Source organism: Babylonia areolata, chromosome 33, assembly GCF_041734735.1.
Source record: "Babylonia areolata isolate BAREFJ2019XMU chromosome 33, ASM4173473v1, whole genome shotgun sequence".
Lineage (NCBI taxonomy): Eukaryota > Metazoa > Mollusca > Gastropoda > Neogastropoda > Buccinidae > Babylonia > Babylonia areolata.
The window spans coordinates 18,132,389-18,152,375 of NC_134908.1; the positions used below are offsets into that span (position 1 = coordinate 18,132,389).

Below are 19,987 nucleotides of genomic sequence, written 5' to 3' on the forward strand. Positions count from 1 at the left end.
TCGCCCCCTCCACCCACTCGATTTTTTTCCTACCCTCGTCCAATATCACTGACAGTGAAAAGACGTTAAACTAAAGAACGAACGAACATTATTTTGTGTCACAAGACTTGTCTCCCATTGCGAGCATCTCATTTCTTGAACACGACGTAAGTTACAATTTCTGTTTGGTGCAGTGATTAAAATCGGTAACAACGGGGTTCTGTGCTTTTTGTCATAAAGAAAAGGAAACGACACGAGGTGACGAATATTTGTTCTCTTATCACTTCATTGTTGTAGATTCTTTTCTTTCTTTTTAAAAAAAATCAATAATCACGATTAATTACCACTTTCGACTTCAGGCACAAAGATGGTGAAGAGGTAGTGTAAAATAATCTAATTTCGACCGGTTCAGTCACCTGCTTTGGTTCTCAACAAATTACTGTTGACTAACAGCATACCTATTTGATTCGCACAGTCAGTAACTTTTGTCAGACTGTCTGTGATCGAATACAACGCCTGTCGTGTTTATCATAATTATCGTATCATATCATATCAATATCAAGGCGTGCAGGCCTGACAAGGCCTTTTGCCCGCTTGAAGTGGGGAAGAAAAAGAGAGTCCCCACATATGTCTGGTGCATTTTTCAACATGGAGTACGCAATGCTTGAAAAATCAAGAAATATGTAGATGAGTTGTATTTATAATTTTGTAAATGAATGTCAAGATAATTTTTTTAATGTATTCACTGTACCTGCGGAAACAACCTCTTGTGACAAATTATTATTCCAAACATTTGTTACTCTGTTAGTAAAGAAATGTGCAAATCTGGAAGTTTTTAATGAAACTTTTTATAGTTTGTAGGAATGGCCTCTTGTAACACTGTTCTCATTCAATGTAAACAAAGAGTTCTGCTGTCATATAATCCATGAGTCATTTTATACATCTCTATTAAATCACCACGCAGTCTTCTATAATCTAAACTAGGTAACTGAAGTGCTTGCAACCTTCCATGCATGTGAAGTCATACATGTAATGATGTATGCATGTTCGCATGTGTACACACACACACACACACACACACACACACACACACACACACACACAGAAATTAAATTCTTAACTACATGTGTGATACATGCATGCTTTCAGACATTGTGACCAAATGGCATCCCCTGATCAGCAAGTGATGTCAGAGGTGAAGATAGAGATTGATGTGGCTGAAGAAACAGGACCACTGTGGATGACACAGGATCAATGTTCAGGTCAGTTGCACATTCACCGTTTTTATTTCATGACATTTCATATCTTGGCCCAGTAGTAACTAGTATGGAACAAACTGCCTTTCTCAATCTCTTATATGGATTCCACAGTACAGTTTAGTTTTTAAAAAGTATAACAAAACACACTCTTCCAATGTTTCATTATGCCTACCATCTTATTGACTTTTCTTCTAGAAGTTATGATGGACATGTGTGTGTACATATGCAGTTTATGTGTTAGTGTGTGCACTCACTCACCTCACACTTGTTTTTGTATGGTGTACCTGATGCATACAATATGTTTATATGTATAACTTTTTATTGTAAACTCCACAAACTCCCTGTCTGGGATGTGTGAGCATCAGTCTTCATTATCATTATTACTGCTATGGTTTATTATTATTATTGAAATTATCTCTTTTTTTATCACTGTTATCATTATTAAAATTTCAAGTCAATTGACAGTGTACAACATCTTGGTGAGGTCCTAGGAATCAGCCTTGTGTCATTGTTCTTGAACCAGCACACAGTGACTGCTATTGTAGAGCTAGATGTGTTCAATTCCAGTCTTAGACATATTCACCCTCATATCATCATTCTTGTTGTGTACAATTCCAGTCTTAGACATATTCACCCTCATATCATCATTCTTGTTGTGTACAATTCCAGTCTTGGACATATTCACCCTCATATCATCGTTCTTGAACCAGCACACAGTGACAGCTATTATAGTGCTAGATGTGTACAATTCCAGTCTTAGACATATTCACAAAGTCTTTCACTTTCTGTATATTTCATTATTTGTGTGGATGTGTTTTATTTTTGTGGTGTTTTTTGTTTGTTTTGCAATCACTGTCAGTTGGATTGTGACCATTTCGGGTGATTGATTGATTGATTGATGGATTTAATGTTAATCAGTTACTGTTAATTGAGTCTCAAGCATTTGTGATGAGCTTTTTTGGTGATGTGTGTGTGCGTGCGTGCGTGGCATGCGTGCGTGCGTGTGTGAACGGTGGATCTGGGGAATGTGATGGTGATAGAGGAAGAGAGATGTAGTTGACATTTGATGCATAACTGTTGCAGGTAGCACGTGTGAAACACCTGAAAATAATGTAGGCACAGCCACCACACCCTGTGAGACAGACACTCAGAATCCATCAGCTGCTGTCATGAAGTCTGAAACAGACAGACACACAGACAGTGGTCCAGGTATTAAAGCTGAACCAGTTGATCAGGATGCAACAAGTGGTGTGTTTCACCACTTCCAGTCTGTAGTCAAAAGAGAAGGGGATGTGAACATCAAATGTGAATCCTGTACCTGTGTTCATTTGTCTTCTTCACCAGTGACTCCATGGAATTTAAAGTGTCATTTTCAGTGTGAGAGATCAGAAGTTCAGTTCCAAACTGAATCTATCAGCACAAACATAAACCATGATGTTATCAAGACTGAACCAGTCACAGCAAACACCAGCAATGATGTCATCAAGACTGAACCAGTCACAGCAAACACCAGCAATGATGCCATCAAGAATGAACCAGTCACAGCAAACACCAGCAATGATGTCATCAAGACTGAACGAGTCACAGCCAACACCAGCAATGATGTCATCAAGACTGGACCAGTCACAGCAAACATCAGCAGTGATGTCATCAAGACTGAACCAGTCACAGCAAACACCAGCAGTGATGTCATCAAGACTGAACCAGCCATGGCAAACATCAGCAGTGATGTCATCAAGACTGAAGCAGTCACAGCAAACATCAGCAGTGATGTCATCAAGACTGAACCAGTCGCAGCAAACATCAGCAGTGATGTCATCAAGACTGAACCAGTCACAGCAAACACCAGCAATGATGTCATCAAGACTGGACCAGCCATGGCAAACATCAGCAGTGATGTCATCAAGACTGAACCAGTCACAGCAAACATCAGCAGTGATGTCATCAAGACTGAACCAGTCACAGCAAACACCAGCAGTGATGTGCAGACTGAAGCAGCGACAGACATCATGATGACGGTGAGACCTGATGCAGTCAGAACTGAATCCACCTTCAGGAAGGATGAAGACAACAGACCAGCAGGTGATAACCAGGTGGGTAAAACTTCTGGTTTGGGGTACTTCATATTTTCTACAAGATATGTAATAAACACTTATCCTTTTTAAAAATTTTTTTTTTTTTTATTATTTTTTTTATCTCTCTTGGGCTGTGGTTTTGTTTCTTTTCCTTCTAAGTTATTCTTCAACGAAGTGCACACAGCTGTTGTAATTTAGAAAGTTTATATAAAAAAGAGTAGTTTTTCTGACAGTATGTGTTTAAGGTATATAAAAGAGATAGAGAGATAAACTTTAGTAATCTTAATTTTTTGTCTGTTTTTTTTTTTGTTTGTTTTTTTAAATCGATTTCCTTATAAATAAATTCCAGTTACAGTGTCAGTGCACTTCTGTGAAGACACAAAAAATAATGGAGAATTAAACATTTCCACAGACATTTTACTGTTATTATTGTTCTGGTTGTTTGTGGTTTTTTTTTTTGGGGGGGGGGGGTTGTTTGTTTGTTGTTTTCATAGTATTTAGCACTTTAATGACACAAATTGAAACATTGATAAATAGCAGTGCACTTGTTTCATTTTCAGCTGAAAGAGTTCATATATTCTGCTTTGTAGTTGTATGGAAGTTGCATTAAGCATACTTCCATGAACAGCAAAATTCTGCTTGTAATGGAATATCAGTCTGAATATATACTATGGGAAATGAATTAGTCAACACATCTCACTATTTCAAAACATTAAATTAGACACACACACACCCTCCCCCCTCCCCCCCCCCCCCCCCCCCCCCAAAAAAAAAAAGAAAAGAAAAAAGGCTGAAGTCAGAGACAGGTTGCTGTGTTTTCCACTCAGTGTGAAGGCCTTACACTGTTTACATTCATCCGAGTAGTTTGTTTTCAACTCTCACCTCAAGTAGACACTTGGTACCCGCTTTTATTTACAAACAAAAGTGTCCCCCAAAACACATGGAAAATCAACAGGGAAATAAAGGGGAAAAACGGCTCTCCCTGTGTCAATTATCTCAAACTGGAAGACGGTCATTACACTACAGACAGACAAACCGTAGTGATTATTTTGGCATCCACTGTCTTCCTTTTCCAAGAAGTCAGATTCATGAGAGACTGTGTGATTTATCAAATCATCTGGAGCAGCACAGTTCTTCTTAGTGGAACTTCTGCTCTCCAACTGTGCGAAGATTCCACAGCTCGCCCTGATGAAATTCACCACAGTTTGCTGAATCAGCTTCCAGCAACTTGTGTATGAACCGATTTTAATTTGAGAACACAATCACATCTGGATCTTGTGGGTTCTTTCCCCCTTCCTAACAGAAGGCCCTGATCACACCCTTCCCTAAATCTGGCAAAGGTCTGACAGATCACATCCACTACCAACCACATAAGGTGCAACAAGTAATGCATTTATAAACATACAACATTAACATGTCATTGTCACCTTTGATTTAGAAAACACCTTTGACACTGTCTGGAATTATTGTATCCTTTCAGACCATGACCATGGCTTTCAAGGTTATCCAGTTTTTATTGACACACGTGTGTAAACAAACCGAGTCGACGCAATCACCTGGTCTCAATTGTCTGTGTGTACCCGTCTGTCTGCGTGTGTACCTGTGTTAATTAAACTTTGTTGACCTTTGCTTGACGACTACTGTTAGTGATATATATATGCAAATAAAACTCAGTGGTGTGATAGGTATGAGTGAGACCTTTCCAGTCATAACCTGTACTGTGTACAATGATGTGTTGAGGCGCTCAGTAAGAAGTCAGAGGTCAAGGTCACTTTCAAGACAGTATGCTTTACAGTGTCCTTTTTATTCCAGTGCTGTAATTCACATGTTCAGATCAGTGGGTATTATATATGTGTGAGTCTTGAAGGCCTTGCCTCAATTTTTTGTGTGTTGGAACAGCACATTGTGTGCCTTGGAAAAGCACATTGTGTATTGGTTGTGTTTGTATTACTCAATTTACTGTTAACATTGGTTATTAAAACTGATTTTTCATTTCAGAAACTAGTGAAACTTCATTCCTCAGTCATTGACAAAACAACACCTCAGCTGTCAGTGTCTGGAGCGAACAGAACTCCTCTACACAAGTCTGCCAACACTTCTGGGTCACTGCTGTCCCTGAACAGAAGTCACGTGTGTCAGCGATGTCCTGCTGCCTTTGTTCTATTCAACAGTTTAAAACTACATCTGATGCATGTTCATGGTGAGAAACTGCATGCTGTGTTACCTGTGTCCTCCACACCTGGTGGTTGTGATGCTGGTAACTATAGCAACATGAATGTGGAAAAGGTTACTGACCTTGATGACAGAGACATTTTGCAGAGAAAAAACAACAAATCTGATGATAACACAGACAAGGAAAGTAAGGAGAAAAAGAGCAGGCACCATGTGTGTGACGTGTGCAGTAAGGCTTTTATTCAGGCTTGTGACTTGAAGAGACACAAGTTGATTCATACTGGTCATAAACAGTTTGTGTGTGATGTGTGCAGTAAGGCTTTTACTCTGGCTTGTAACCTGAAGAAACACAAGTTGATTCATACTGGTCATCAACTAAGACCATTTGTGTGTGACGTGTGCAGTAAGGCTTTTACTCTGGCTTGTAACTTGAAGAGACACAAGTTGATTCATACTGGTCATAAACAGTTTGTATGTGATGTGTGCAGTAAGGCTTTTACTGAGGCTGGTACCTTGAAGAGACACAAGGTGATTCATACTGGTCATAAACAGTTTGTATGTGATGTGTGCAGTAAGGCTTTTACTCAGGCTGGTACCTTGCGGAAACACAAGTTGATTCATACCGGTCCTAAACCGTTTGTGTGTGATGTGTGCAGTAAGGCTTTTATTGAGGCTCGTGACTTGAAGAGACACAATTTGATTCATACTGGTGATAAACAGTTTGTATGTGATGTGTGCAGTAAGGCTTTTACTCAGGCTGGTGACTTGAAGAGACACAAGTTGATTCATACTGGTGATAAACAGTTTGTATGTGATGTGTGCCCTAAGGCTTTTACTTGGGGTTGTACCTTGAAGAAACACAAGTTGATTCATACCGGTCCTAAACCGTGTGTGTGTGACGTGTGCAGTTTCTGAGGCTGGTAACCTGAAGAGACACAAGTTGATTCATACTGGTCATAAACAGTTTGTGTGTGACGTGTGCAGTAAGGCTTTTACTTGGGCTGGTGACATGAAGAGACACAAGTTGATTCATACTGGTCATAAACAGTTTGTGTGTGACGTGTTCAGTAAGGCTTTTACTCTGGCTGGTATGTTGAAGAGACACAAGTTGATTCATACTGGTCATAAACAGTTTATGCTTGACATACGCAGTAAATTTTTTACTCATGTTGGTAAAGTGAAGGCACACAGAAGAATGCACACAGGGGAAAAACGTGGTCACTTCAAAGTAAAAAGTCACAAGAAGATCCACACAGGAGAGAAACCTCACGTGTGCCAGACCGTGAAAAAGATTTTGCTCCAACCAGTACTCTAAAGCAAAACAACATGGCCTAGAGGTAACGCGTCTGCGCAGAAAGCAAGAGAATCTGAGGGCACTGGTTCAAATCACAGCAACGTCGCCTGTCTGCTGTCACTAAATGTTGACTGATTAATCCAAACATGACCTAATCCTACATTGTGAAGAATGTTCTTTACAAATAGTATCCAGGGGTTTTCAGCTGTGTCTGGTTGGTTCATCATTGACATATAGACCTTTTGGATATGGCTATCATCATGTGCATCCAGAATATGAGTCCAGTGGCTAAGAACTCTGCTTGCAATATGAATTCCAATTAGAAATAGCCCAATTCTGCTAGAGCTGGCAGATTCATTGGTTTAGAATGTACCCCTAGAAGCAGTTTGCAAAATTTAATATACATTTGTTCATGTGAATGTTTCGAAGAAATACAGTTTCTAAAGAAATCTGTCATTCCTGTATTGAATGAATTGGTAGTTCTAGTTTAAGCCCATGGGAACCAGAGTTCAGATCCATATGATAATATAGGTAAAACAAGCAAATCAAAAAGCTGCAGTACAATATCCAAAAGGATATCGTGCTTTTTAATGATTCGTCAGAGGGAATGTGCTGCTTTTGATGTCTGTTTGGCTAGGTGCTCTTGGGCATAAGAGAATGTTCCAGTTTTGAGAAATAATATACCCAACTACTTGTACTGGTCGGTTGTTTGGATTATATTATTGCCTATTGTGAAAATCAAGGCACTTTGGGATCGGTGTGTGTGAAAACTATTACTTTAGTTTTGTCTATGTTAATTTTTAGATCCCAGTTTTCACAATAGAGATTGAGTTTATCCAGTTTCCTTTGTAATCCTATCTTTGTCGTGGACAAAATTACTAGGTCATCAACATATAGTAAGCATGAAACAATATCAGTTTTGTCAAGGTCTGTGGATGGTGAGTTAGCAACGCCCAAACATTTTGGAAGATCATTGATAAAGATGTTAATGAAGTTGGACTGAGTGTGTTTCCTTGCAGTACCCCCTTCAGTATGGGTATTTCAGAAGAAAATCCTGTATCAATTCTTGTGCAAACTGTGGCATTTTCATACATGCTTCGAATAACTCTAAAGCAATTTCCATTTATACCGATTTGATATATTTTTAGCATTAGAGCGTGATACCAGACTGTCAAATGCTTTCTGAAAATCAACAAAACAGGAGAATTACCTCTTTAAGTATGAATATGTGGTCCGAGGTCTTGTGTGATTTTCAAAAGCCTGCTTGTTCTTTTGAAGCAAATTATTGTCTTCAAGATAGTTTGAATGTGTGAACGCATTTTGGTACCAATCCTGGAGCTGTCGTGGATGTCTTCTTCTGTTGTCGTGTACAGGTCTATACTGAAGTCGTGGCCGTGTCTTTCCTGTCGGCTTCTCCCACAGTGTGATGTCAAGATGTCGACCAATAATGGCTGCCAGGAAACCAGCACCTCCTGTGTTAGGGTGTACCTCGTCTTTCAAGTGATAGTCTGCACGCAGGTTGTCATGACCTAGGAAAGAGATGTTGTCCAGTTCATGAAGCTTTGTATACAGCAAGGCGTTGAACAAGTCTATTCTGCGACTGAACTCCTTCTGACAGGTGGTTGTGGCCTTGCTGATAACGATCTTGCTGCTTGCTTTCATTTCTCTTCTTATTTGTTGAACAGCTGAGGTCAGTTTATTGCTGGTTGCTTCTGCGTGGAGATTTCTTAAGTCATTTACACCCACATGTATGAGGACAGTGTCAGGACTGTCAGACGTGGTGTCAAAAGTACACTGTTCTGCAATGGGCGTCTTTTTCATCATCACGTTCCGTCCTTAAGAATGACCGAGTCGCTTGTGGTCTATGCCACTGAGTACTGAATCATGCAGTACAATAACACGTGGCGAGTGAGTGGTTGAGCTCATTGTCATCTCCGAGTATTGCGTTGTCGTCCTTGGAAGCATCACTGTGAGCATCAGTGCCAGAGTCGTCTGTGTTTTCTCCTTGGGTCATGTTAACCCAGCTGACGTTGATGCTCTTTTCTTCTTTATTGTCTCCTTGTGTTTTACAGCTACTTGAGGGGACGTGTGTTTCTTCATGCTGTGTATTCTGTTTTGTGACGCTGGCTGAAGTATGTGTTTGTAGGTTTGTTTTTGAATCTTTGCTGGTGGATGGGACTGGGGTTTCAGGGAGAGCGTTATGTTCCTTAAGCTTCACATTTGTTTATCTGTCAGTACAGTGTCTGTGAAGGTCAGGGTTTGAATCCCTGTCTCACCCTTTCTCCCAAGTTTGACTGGAAAATCAAACTCATCGTCTAGTCTTTCAGATGAGGGGATGAACCAAGGTCCTGTATGCAGCACACACTTGGCACACTGAAAAAGAACCCGTGACAACAAATGTTGTCCTCTGGCAAAATTGTGTAGAAGAAATCCACTCTGATAGGTAAACAAACATGCACTCAAGGCCTGACTAACGTGTTGAGTTATGCTGCTGGTCAAACATTTGCCAAGTAGATGTGGTATGGCATATGTATGTAATTAACTGACCACAGTGACACATTGAAAAACTGACACTAAAGTCAGAATATCAAATGTTAAAATGTCATAACCAAGTTCATGTCATTTATTCTGTCTCCAACAACATAACTCATTGAATGGTGAATAAGAATGGGGTCTATTTTAAATATAATGATTTTAATCCTAATTCTGATTTGTCCATGATTGACATTGTCTTGTTAACAACAACAACAAAAAAAGAGAGAAAAAAAGGCACTTGATTGACACTGTATATTTAACACACACACACACACACACACACACACACACACCACACACACACAAAAGAAAAAAGGCACACCAATTTGTAACCAAGATGGTGTGTATTTGTGACTTTGTGATTTTTCATTCTTAACTCTCTTCAGATTTTTATTTTTTTATTTTTCTGTATGCATATTTACAGTGTGTATCTATGTCTCTGTGTGCATGCGCACATGTGAGTGTGTATGTGCGTGTGTGTGTGGTTGTGTGTGTGCGCGCGCGTGTGTGTGTATATGCATCAGATTATGTGTATGTGTGTTTGGTATTATGATAACATGGATTATGTTTGTTATGTTTGGATGTTTGCTATGTGGGTGAGGTGACTGTACATTGTATGCAAGGGAGTGGGGGTAGATTTGTTATAAAATTCTCACTTGTGATTATGATTTTTATGTGATTTTTTTCTTTTTCATATATTTTAGTCATGTGATTTGCCTTGAGTATTATTGTCTTTGAATGAAAATGCAGTAGAAATAAAACATTCTTATTATTTCTATTAATTGATGTTGATGTGACAATGATTAACAATTCTAAATCTTTTATCCAATCTAATAGGTGCATACTTTTTCCCCTCCAAACATATCACTCAGATAGCCAGTGTAATTGATTGTGAGTACAATATTCATATCAAATGTGTTCTGTTTTGTATTGGATGAAATATGTAATATTTTTATGTACCTCCATGGGGTTTCCTGGAATAAACATGTCTTTACATGTCTTGTCTTGTCACTGATAATAGAATGGCTGGCATGTCTGTCTGCCTGTCTGTCTCTCAGTCTGTCTGTGTACTTGTCTGTCTGTCTACCTCTGTCTCTGTATATTTATATACATATTAGTGTCTGAGTGTGGATAGAGGGAAGGGGAGACAGCTTCTTTCAATCAGTGTTATCACAGTCTGAGTGTATCATCTCCCTGTTTACTGAGTGTACTAGATTCATATATTAGTTTCAGATGTAAAGACATCAAATTCATGCACACATGCTTGCATGCATCACACATACACATCCACACTCACACACAATATGCTACACAGTACACACACATGCATGTACACACCCACACACACACTGTACACCCACACATGTACAAACAGACGCGCGTGCACACACACACACACACACACATGTACCAGACTCGCATCCATACACAACACCCACATGTACCACACACACACATAGTGACATACACACACGTTCACACACAGGCATATAATAGCACACACACTCCCACTTCTTCACACACACACACACACAAAACACAGATACAAACATCCTATCCTAGGAGGATATTCATTTCTTAATTCCTAAAAGGGTATGATACATACGTCAAAATACAGTGCAGGGAAAGATGCACAGAAGTCCGAAAATTAAAAGATGAAAGGAAATAGGTCACTGGCAAACAGCTGTACCCAGACCCCACACTACACATAAAAGTATACAAATCCCAACACACACACATACACATACACTGTTAAACACACACATTCACACACATGGAAAAACACATGCAGACATATACACACATACATGCACACACACACACACACACACACACACATTTCTACATGCCTCAATTCACATACACATGTGCGTGTGTGCACGCACGCACACACACACTCATGCACACAAACACACACACACTTCTACATGCCTCAGCTCCCATAATTCAGCCACATGCACACACACACACACACACACACAAGTGTGCAAGTGCAGGGAAACACACACACACATATTTCACATCTCCTATGATATGCACACAACACACACACTCAAACAGACAGAGAGAGAGAGGTACTACAGACATGTACCCAAGCACACACATACATTTGGGAAGGCCCAGGGAAACTCTGTTCTATTTTGAAGAAATATGTGCATTGTTTGTTTGGCAATGATACCATTATCTGTGTTCTTCATTTACCAATGAAGAAAGTGAGTTGTCTAAAGGCCCACATTTACATAAAAGGAATCTGAAACATAATCGAAATCTGTATGTCTTATGCATCCCAGAGGATAGTCATCTTCAAACAATGTGATGTTGTCAAGAAACCACATTAACAACAAGGAGTCAATGAAAGACGTTTAGATATATATTATTATATGGATTTTTTTTTTTTTTTTAATGAGGAAGGTGGAGTGTTGATGCGTGCACGTGCGCATGCGTGCACACACACACACACACACACAAAACACAACAACAACACACACACACTCGAGACACATTATTTTTCGTGTGTTAGTGTCACTGTTTTTCATCAAAACCCAATTGATGTTGTTTACACTTTCGTCATTATCTGTCTGTTTCGGTTAAAAGACAGTGTTTTGTGCAGTGGCATTTGAGCCATGAGAGTTATCTCATCTTATATGACTTGTGTGGAGGGACCTTGCAATTTTTCTGAAGTTCGAATAGAATTCTGTGGAATGTAAGTTATTTGAGTTTTTATCATTCTGTTTGCTTTTATTGTCGGCAATATTCCTCCTGTAGACGGAATGATTAATGTTCACAACAAGGCGTGGACGTTCACTCCGCCAGTCACACAGACAGTGGAGAGGAGAGGGGAAGACATGTGCGTGTAATGTTTTATTTTTCAGCCTTGTCTTCTTTGTTATGCATGTTGTTGTTGTTGTTGTTGTTATTTTATTCCATACAAAGCTTACAGTGCAGCTTTTGTTTTTCGCATGGAGCTCGGCCTCTTGCGCAGGGTGATACCTCTGAAACAGTAATAGTGACTGACATTTCCCTGGTTTTAAATCATTTGCGTACACGTAGTTGCAACTTATCGTCTATAGTCTTTTTTTCTTTTCGTGATTAAAAGTCGATAACAACGGCATTTTGTTGTGTGTGTTTGTGTGTGTGTGTGTGTGTTTTATCAGTTTAAACAAACCAATACGATACGAGGTGTCGAATATTTATTCTCTTGTCAGTTCCTTGTGCTAGATTAATTATATATATCCAAAGTTGATCTGTGGACCTGTGACTATTTTCTGCTTTTTTAATTTTTATTATTATTATTATTATTTTTTAGTAGCTGTCATGCAAATACTATACAGCTTATAATAAAGCATAATCTTCTCATTTGGTATGCATTCAGTGTTTTCTGATACATTAATATATTTTTTCAGCAACACATCTCCAGTACCAGACTTCTTGCTTGACCTTTGCCCTCTCTCAGCCTTGTCTGGCGACACAGTTCGTCATGTCGTTCAGGTGTACAACCTGTGACTTGACGCTCAAGTCAGGCCGGCAGTATGAGCGACACATGACAGGCAGATCACATGCCAAGAAACTGAAGGAGATAGCTTCCAGTGGACAAGGTCTGTGTGGTTTGAAGTGGTAACATTGATAACAGTTTAACACCATTAAAAAGATAAGATAGAATAAACTCCATTTTCTCATGTCATCATGATATGCTCCTGAGGAGCAGGTGTACATGAATGGTTCTGTGCATGGTTGGAGATCAGAAATGGTATTGAGTGTTAAAATGTGCCTGGATTTTTTTTTTTTCAGTGTCTGTGAAGCCTTTATAATAATTATGAACAGTGTGTTCCAATCTCACTTCACCACTTCAGAAAGGTTTGCAGAAACACATGCACAGAAAGGTTTGCAGAAACACATGCACGCATACACTAAAGCATGGATACACACACTCAAACACTAACACACACACACATGCACACACACACACACACACACACACACACACACACACACACACACACACACACACACATGCGCACACACACACACACAGAGACACACACAGAACCAGAACCTCATTACACATGTGTATAATGATGTTTTGAAATTCAGAATAATATTTACAAAGCATATCGGGTTTATCAGTTGTAAAAAAACAAAGCTAAAAAAAAGATGATAAACAACAGTGTCATATTTCTAACACTAGTAACAGCAATGAGCACAGTAGCCAAGTGATTCAAGAACTGGAACTCATTTCCATCCCATTGCCTGTGGTATGTTTTCAGTCTCTGAGTTGACATTCACAAATGCGGTCCTGCTTGTGCCTTGATTGCCTTTATGGAAATAAGCTTACAAAAGATTAGATATGCTCATTAAAGATCCTGTAACTGATATCAACCCTTTAGTGACTGAGGACAAACCACTGACATTCAGTGATTGAGGACAGAAGCTGTCAATATCAAGCCACTGACATTCAGTGATTGAGGACAGAAGTTGTCAATATCAATCCACTGATATTCAGTGATTGAGGACAGAAGTTGTTGACAAATCACTTTCAATCAGTGATTGAGGACAGAAGGACAGAAGTTGCTGACAAATCACTTTCAATCAGTGATTGAGGACAGAAGTTGTTGTCATTAACAAGCCTCTTATGTGTTCTGTCTGTTGCAGATTATGCATGTGACAGGTCTGTGACTGATGTGAGCACAGCCACCACACCCTGTGAGACAGACACTCAGAATCCATTGGCTGCTGTCATGAAGTCTGAAACAGACAGACACACAGACAGTGGTCCAGGTATTAAAGCTGAACCAGTTGATCAGGATGCAACAAGTGGTGTGTTTCACCAGTTCCAGTCTGTAGTCAAAAGAGAAGGGGATGTGAACATCAAATGTGAATCCTGTACATGTGTTCATTTGTCTTCTTCACCAGTGACTCCATGGAATGTGAGGTGTCATTTTCAGTGTGAGAAATCAAAAGTTAAGTTTCATTTTCAGACTGAATCCATCAGCACAAACATAAACCATGATGTTGTAAAGACTGAAGCAGTCACAGGAAACATCAGCAGTGATGTCATCAAGACTGAAGCAGTCACAGCAAACATCAGCAGTGATGTCATCAAGACTGAAGCAGTCACAGCAAACATCAGCAGTGATGTCATCAAGACTGAACCAGTCACACAACAAACACAGCACTGATGTCATCAAGATTGAGCCAGTCACAGCAAACATCAGCAGTGATGTCATCAAGACTGAACCAGTCACAACAAGCATCAGCAGTGATGTCATCAAGACTGAAGCAGTCACAGCAAACACCAGCAGTGATATCATCAAGACTGAAGCAGTCATAGCAAACACCAGCAGTGAAGTCATCAAGACTGAACCAGTCACAGCAAACACTAGCACTGATGTCATCAAGACTGAAGCAGTCACAGCAAACACCAGCAGTGATGTCATCAAGACTGAACCAGTCACAGCAAACATCAGCAGTGATGTCATCAAGACTGAAGGAGTCACAACAAACACCAGCAGTGATGTGCAGACTGAAATAGTGACAGACATCATGATGACGGTGACTCCTGATGCAGTCAGATCGGAATCCACCTTCGGGATGAATGAAGACGACAGACCAGCAGGTGATAACCAGGTGGGTAAAACTTCTGGTATGGGGTACTTCATATTTTCTACAAGATATGTAATAAACACTTCTCCTTTACTTTATTATATTTTTATCTCTCTTTCGCTGTGGTTTTATGTTTCTTTTCCTTCTAAGTTATACTTCAACCAAGTGCACACAGCTGTTGTAATTTTGAAAGTTTATGTAAAAAGGAGTAGTTTTTCTGACAATTTCTGGTGATCTAAGAACTTGCCATTGTTACTTGTAAATATGTACCATGACTGTCATTCTGTGACCATTTTTGACTGGTGTTGGTCTAAACAAAGTGAATCTTAGCCAGCGGGACAAAGGGGAGGTTACCTACTTCCGGGGGGTTATCGGCCGTAGTTTCGTTTTCTCCGCATAGGCGGATACTAGTTTGCACAGGACAGGAATGTCAGACCCCTGCCGGAGTCTGCACTAGTTGGGTCACGGTAAGTATGTTATTTAAACGTAATTTTAGATAGAAAATTTCCTTTTTGGTGTGTGTGTGTGTATGCATATGTATGTGTGTGTGTGTTGTTGGCCTTTGCTTGATAACTACTGTTAGTGATATATGCAAATAAAACTCAGTGGTGTGATAGGTATTAGTGAGACCTTTCCAGTCATAACCTGTACTGTGTACAATGATGTGTTAAGGTGCTCAGTAAGAAGTCAAAGGTCAAGGTCACTTTCAAGACAGTATGCTTTACAGTGTCCTTTTTATATTCCAATGCTGTAATTCACGTGTTCAAAACAGTGGGTATTATATATGTGTGAGTCTTGAAGGCCTTGCCTCTTGGGTTTTTTGTTGTTGTGTGTGTTGACCATGCAGCACATTGTGTACTGGTTGTGTTTGTGTTATTGATAACAGTGGTTATCAAAACTGATTTTTCATTTCAGAAACAAGTGAAACTTCAGTCTTCAGTCATTAATAAAACAAAACCTCAGCTGTCAGTGTCTGGAGCGAAGAGAACTCCTCTACACAAGTCTGCCAACACTTCTGGGTCACTGCTGTCCCAGAACAGAAGCCACGTGTGTCAGCGATGTTCTGCTGCCTTTGTGACATTCAACAGTCTAAAGATACATCTGATGCATGTTCATGGTGAGAAACTGCATGCTCTGTTACCTGTGTCCTCCACACCTGGTGGTTGTGATGCTGGTAACCATAGCAACATGAATGTGGAAAAGGTTGCTGACCTTGACAAGAGAAACATTGTGCAGAGAAAAAACAACAAAGCTGATGATAACACTGACAAGGAAAGTGAGGAGAAAAAGAGCAGGCGCCATGTGTGTGACGTGTGCAGTAAGGCTTTTACTCAGGCTGGTCACTTGAAAACACACAAGTTGGTTCATACTGGTCATAAACAGTTTGTGTGTGACGTGTGCAATAAGGCTTTTACTCATGCTGGTACCTTGAAGACACACAAGTTCATTCATACTGGTCATAAACAGTTTGTATGTGATGTGTGTAGTAAGGCTTTTACTCATGCTTGTACCTTGAAGAGACACAAGTTGATTCACACTGGTCATAAACAGTTTATGTGTGATGTGTGCAGTAAGGCTTTTACTCAGGCTGGTAACTTGAAAACACACAAGTTGATTCATGCTGGTCATAAACAGTTCGTATGTGACATGTGTAGTAAGGCTTTTACTCATGCTTGTACCTTGAAGAGACACAAGTTGATTCATACTGGTCATAAACAGTTTATGTGTGATGTGTGCAGTAAAGCTTTTACTCTGGCTGATCACTTGAAGAGACACAAGTGGATTCATACTGGTCATAAACAGTTTGTTTGTGACATGTGCAGAAAGGCATTTACTCAGGTTGGTGACTTGAAGAGACACAAGTTGATTCATACTGGTCATAAACAGTTTGTGTGTGATATGTGCAGAAAGGCATTTACTCAGGCTGGTACCTTGAAGACACACAAGTTGATTCATACTGGTCATAAACAGTTTGTGTGTGACGTGTGCAGTAAGGCTTTTACTGAGGCTGGTACCTTGAAGAGACACAAGTTGATTCATACTGGTCATAAACAATTTGTATGTGACGTGTGCAGTAAGGCTTTTTCTCAGGCTGGTCACTTGAAGACACACAAGTTGATTCATACTGGTCATAAACAGTTTGTGTGTGACGTGTGCAGTAAGGCTTTTACTGCGGCTGGTACCTTGAAGAGACACAAGTTGATTCATACTGGTCATAAACAGTTTGTGTGTGATGTGTGCAGTAAGGCTTTTACTCTGGCTAGTAACTTGAAGACACACAAGTTGATTCATACTGGTCATAAACAGTTTGTATGTGACGTGTGTAGTAAGGCTTTTACTCATGCTTGTACCTTGAAGAGACACAAGTTGATTCATACTGGTCATAAACAGTTTGTGTGTTAAGTGTGCAGTAAGGCTTTTAATCATGCTTGTAACTTGAAACACAAGTTGATTCATACTGGTCATAAACAGTTTGTGTGTGACGTGTGCAGTAAGGCTTTTACTCATGCTTGTACCTTGAAGAAACACAAGTAGATTCATACTGGTCATAAACAGTTTGTGCGTTAAGTGTGCAGTAAGGCTTTTAATCAGGCTTGTACCTTGAAGAGACACAAGTTGATTCATACTGGTCATAAACAGTTTGTGTGTTAAGTGTGCAGTAAGGCTTTTAATCAGGCTTGTACCTTGAAGAGACAGAAGTTGATTCATACTGGTCAAAAACAGTTTGTGTGCAACGTGTGCGGTAAGGCTTTTAATCCAAGACACACAGGAGAATTCACACAGGGGAAAAACCTTACAGGTGACCACACTGTGATGCTAGTTTTAATCATTCAAGTCGCTTAACAGACTAACATCAGGTCAGTCCATGCAGGTGACATACTCTATGTCTGTGATGTCTGTGGGGCAGCATTCTCTGAGACTGGTCACTGAAAAGGACACAAGAGAACCCACACAGGAGAGAAACTTCACGTGTGCACAGACTGTGGAAAAGGTTTCTCTGAATCCAGTGATCTAAAGTGACATCAGTTGACCCACACAGGAGAGAAACCTCACACCTGTCCACACAGTGTGCACACATGTATCTTTCTCTCCATCTCTTGATGAGAACCAATGCTGAACTGATGGGTTAACTCCATGCACTTGTGTAAATAATGTGATATAAATTGTGATGCACTGTGGTTGGATTAGAAAAATTTGATTCCAATGGCAGTGGCAGGATGACAGTGGCAACTAACAAAGTTTATTCAACTGTAGTTTGGAAAATGAATATGGATGAAAATTATATCAGTGTTTCATAAAGGAGTTGGGGATTGAGGAGTGGGGACTGGGGGGTATGGCAATGATTCAGTGGTAACATTGTGTCTGTGACTATGTATTGTAAAAATGCTCATACGTTTTATGCCATTGGAATGCCTTCTTTCTCTCAGTCACTGTCACTTTCTCTATGTCTCTTTTTCTCTGTGTGTGCGTCTGAGTGTGTCAGTCTGTCTCTATCTCTCTGTATCTCTCTCAGTATGTCTCTCATTCTCTCTCACTCTCATTTTCTTTATGTATGTAAGCACCAACACTAAGACTTACTGAAATGCCATGGGTTATCATTTTCATATGCATGTGTGTTGGTATGCATGTACTTATTTCCAGTATGGATACGTACAAATCGGTGTATGGATTGATGTATTCATATTTGTTCTGTTTTGTTAATTGAAAAATAATATATAAAAGAAAATCAAAAATCATTTTTGAACATTGTTGTTTATAGATGAATATGTGTGTGTGTGTTTGCGAGTACGTGTGTGTGTGTGTGTGTGTGTGATATTAATTCCAAGCATGCTTTTCCTCAGTGATTTCTTGCCATGTTAGTATTGCCTAAACAAGTAATGGCATTGCCATATGCCATAATTTGTGTGTGTGTGTATGTGTGTAACATTCATTCTGAGCATACTTTCCATCAGTGTTTTCTTGCCGCACACAGTTATCCACACAGTATTGCCATATACATCGTTATAGATCTGAACAAGTCAAATTCTTATATGCTTTGTTATCATATCAACACAAGTCATGGTTTTGCCATACATACTGTTATCTACAAAAGTCAGTTTTGCCATATGCACTGTTATGTACACAAGTCACAGTATTGCTGTACGCATTGTTATGTACACAAGTCACAGTATTGCTGTACGCATTATGTACACAAGTCATGGTCAAAGCAATCAGTGACATTTCTTTCCTTCTTTTTTTTAACCATGTCCCATTCATAATATTTGGGAAAGAACTTTTGTTCTAAGATATATTCACATGCAATACATAGATAGTCTGCACTTTTTTGCATGTCATGCACGCTCATGTATCTGTGTGGGCTATTGTTTAAAAAGCATCACCTCCCTTGTATCATTGTACTCTCAAAAACATTAGTACTGGTTCATCAGGAAAAAACCCACAACAATCAACACTTGAAGTTAGCAGTTGTTAATTCAGTTTAGAAAAATATTCATGATTTGCTTTTAATAATAAGAAGAATAGATCCTTTATCATAATCATTGTATGAGAACATGAGAGTGGTGTTTATTTACTTTCTTTCTTCTTCTTCTTCTTTCTCTCTCTCTCTCTCTCTCTCTCTCTCTCTCTCTCTCTCTCTCTCTCTCTCTCTCTTTTCATTGGGAAAAATCTCAATTTTTTGTTTAGTCACCAACAGATTTCATAATTTGGAACACCAGACATAGCCCACATGGCTGAAAAGGGGTATGTAGTGCATGGCATGTGTACATTTGCCTGTATTGTTTCGTTTGGGTTGTCTTTGCTTTTTTAAAATATTGAAATGAAAAAAGCTGGCCTATTTATTTGTTTCAGGAGTGTGTGTGTGTGTGTTTGAGCAGAGTATGACTGCCTACATGGTGGGGTAAAAACGGTCATACACGTAAAAGCCCACTCGTGTGCATACGAGTGAACATGGGAGTTGCAGCCCATGAATGCAGAAGAAGAACAAGAAGACATACCTCTACCCTATTAGGAAGGAGGAAGGTGGCAGAATGGTTCAAATGCTCAGCTGCCAATACGGTGAGTCCATGAGGGTG

At 39.6% G+C, this 19,987-nt stretch overlaps 2 protein-coding genes and 1 long non-coding RNA gene across 3 annotated transcripts; all 3 read left to right on the top strand.

Moving 5' to 3' along the window:
• The first annotated feature begins 120 nt into the window (after positions 1-120).
• Positions 121-10,293, top strand: LOC143277249 (uncharacterized). Its single transcript, XM_076582030.1, has 4 exons — positions 121-237; positions 1,129-1,241; positions 2,322-3,331; positions 5,312-10,293. Exons 2-4 carry the CDS (start codon positions 1,142-1,144, stop codon positions 6,398-6,400), a joined length of 2,199 nt encoding a protein of 732 aa, XP_076438145.1. The 5' UTR covers positions 121-237; positions 1,129-1,141; the 3' UTR covers positions 6,401-10,293.
• A 1,649-nt stretch (positions 10,294-11,942) lies between these two features.
• LOC143277269 (uncharacterized) lies at positions 11,943-14,439 on the top strand. Its single transcript, XR_013053715.1, has 3 exons — positions 11,943-12,018; positions 12,719-12,910; positions 13,965-14,439. It is a non-coding gene; the product is annotated as an uncharacterized LOC143277269 (long non-coding RNA).
• A 348-nt stretch (positions 14,440-14,787) lies between these two features.
• On the top strand, positions 14,788-18,571 carry LOC143277223 (uncharacterized). The gene is made up of 2 exons (XM_076582011.1): positions 14,788-14,939; positions 15,831-18,571. The coding sequence occupies exons 1-2, from the start codon at positions 14,856-14,858 to the stop codon at positions 17,316-17,318; spliced, it is 1,572 nt and encodes a 523-aa protein (XP_076438126.1). The 5' UTR covers positions 14,788-14,855; the 3' UTR covers positions 17,319-18,571.
• Positions 18,572-19,987: the final 1,416 nt, after the last annotated feature.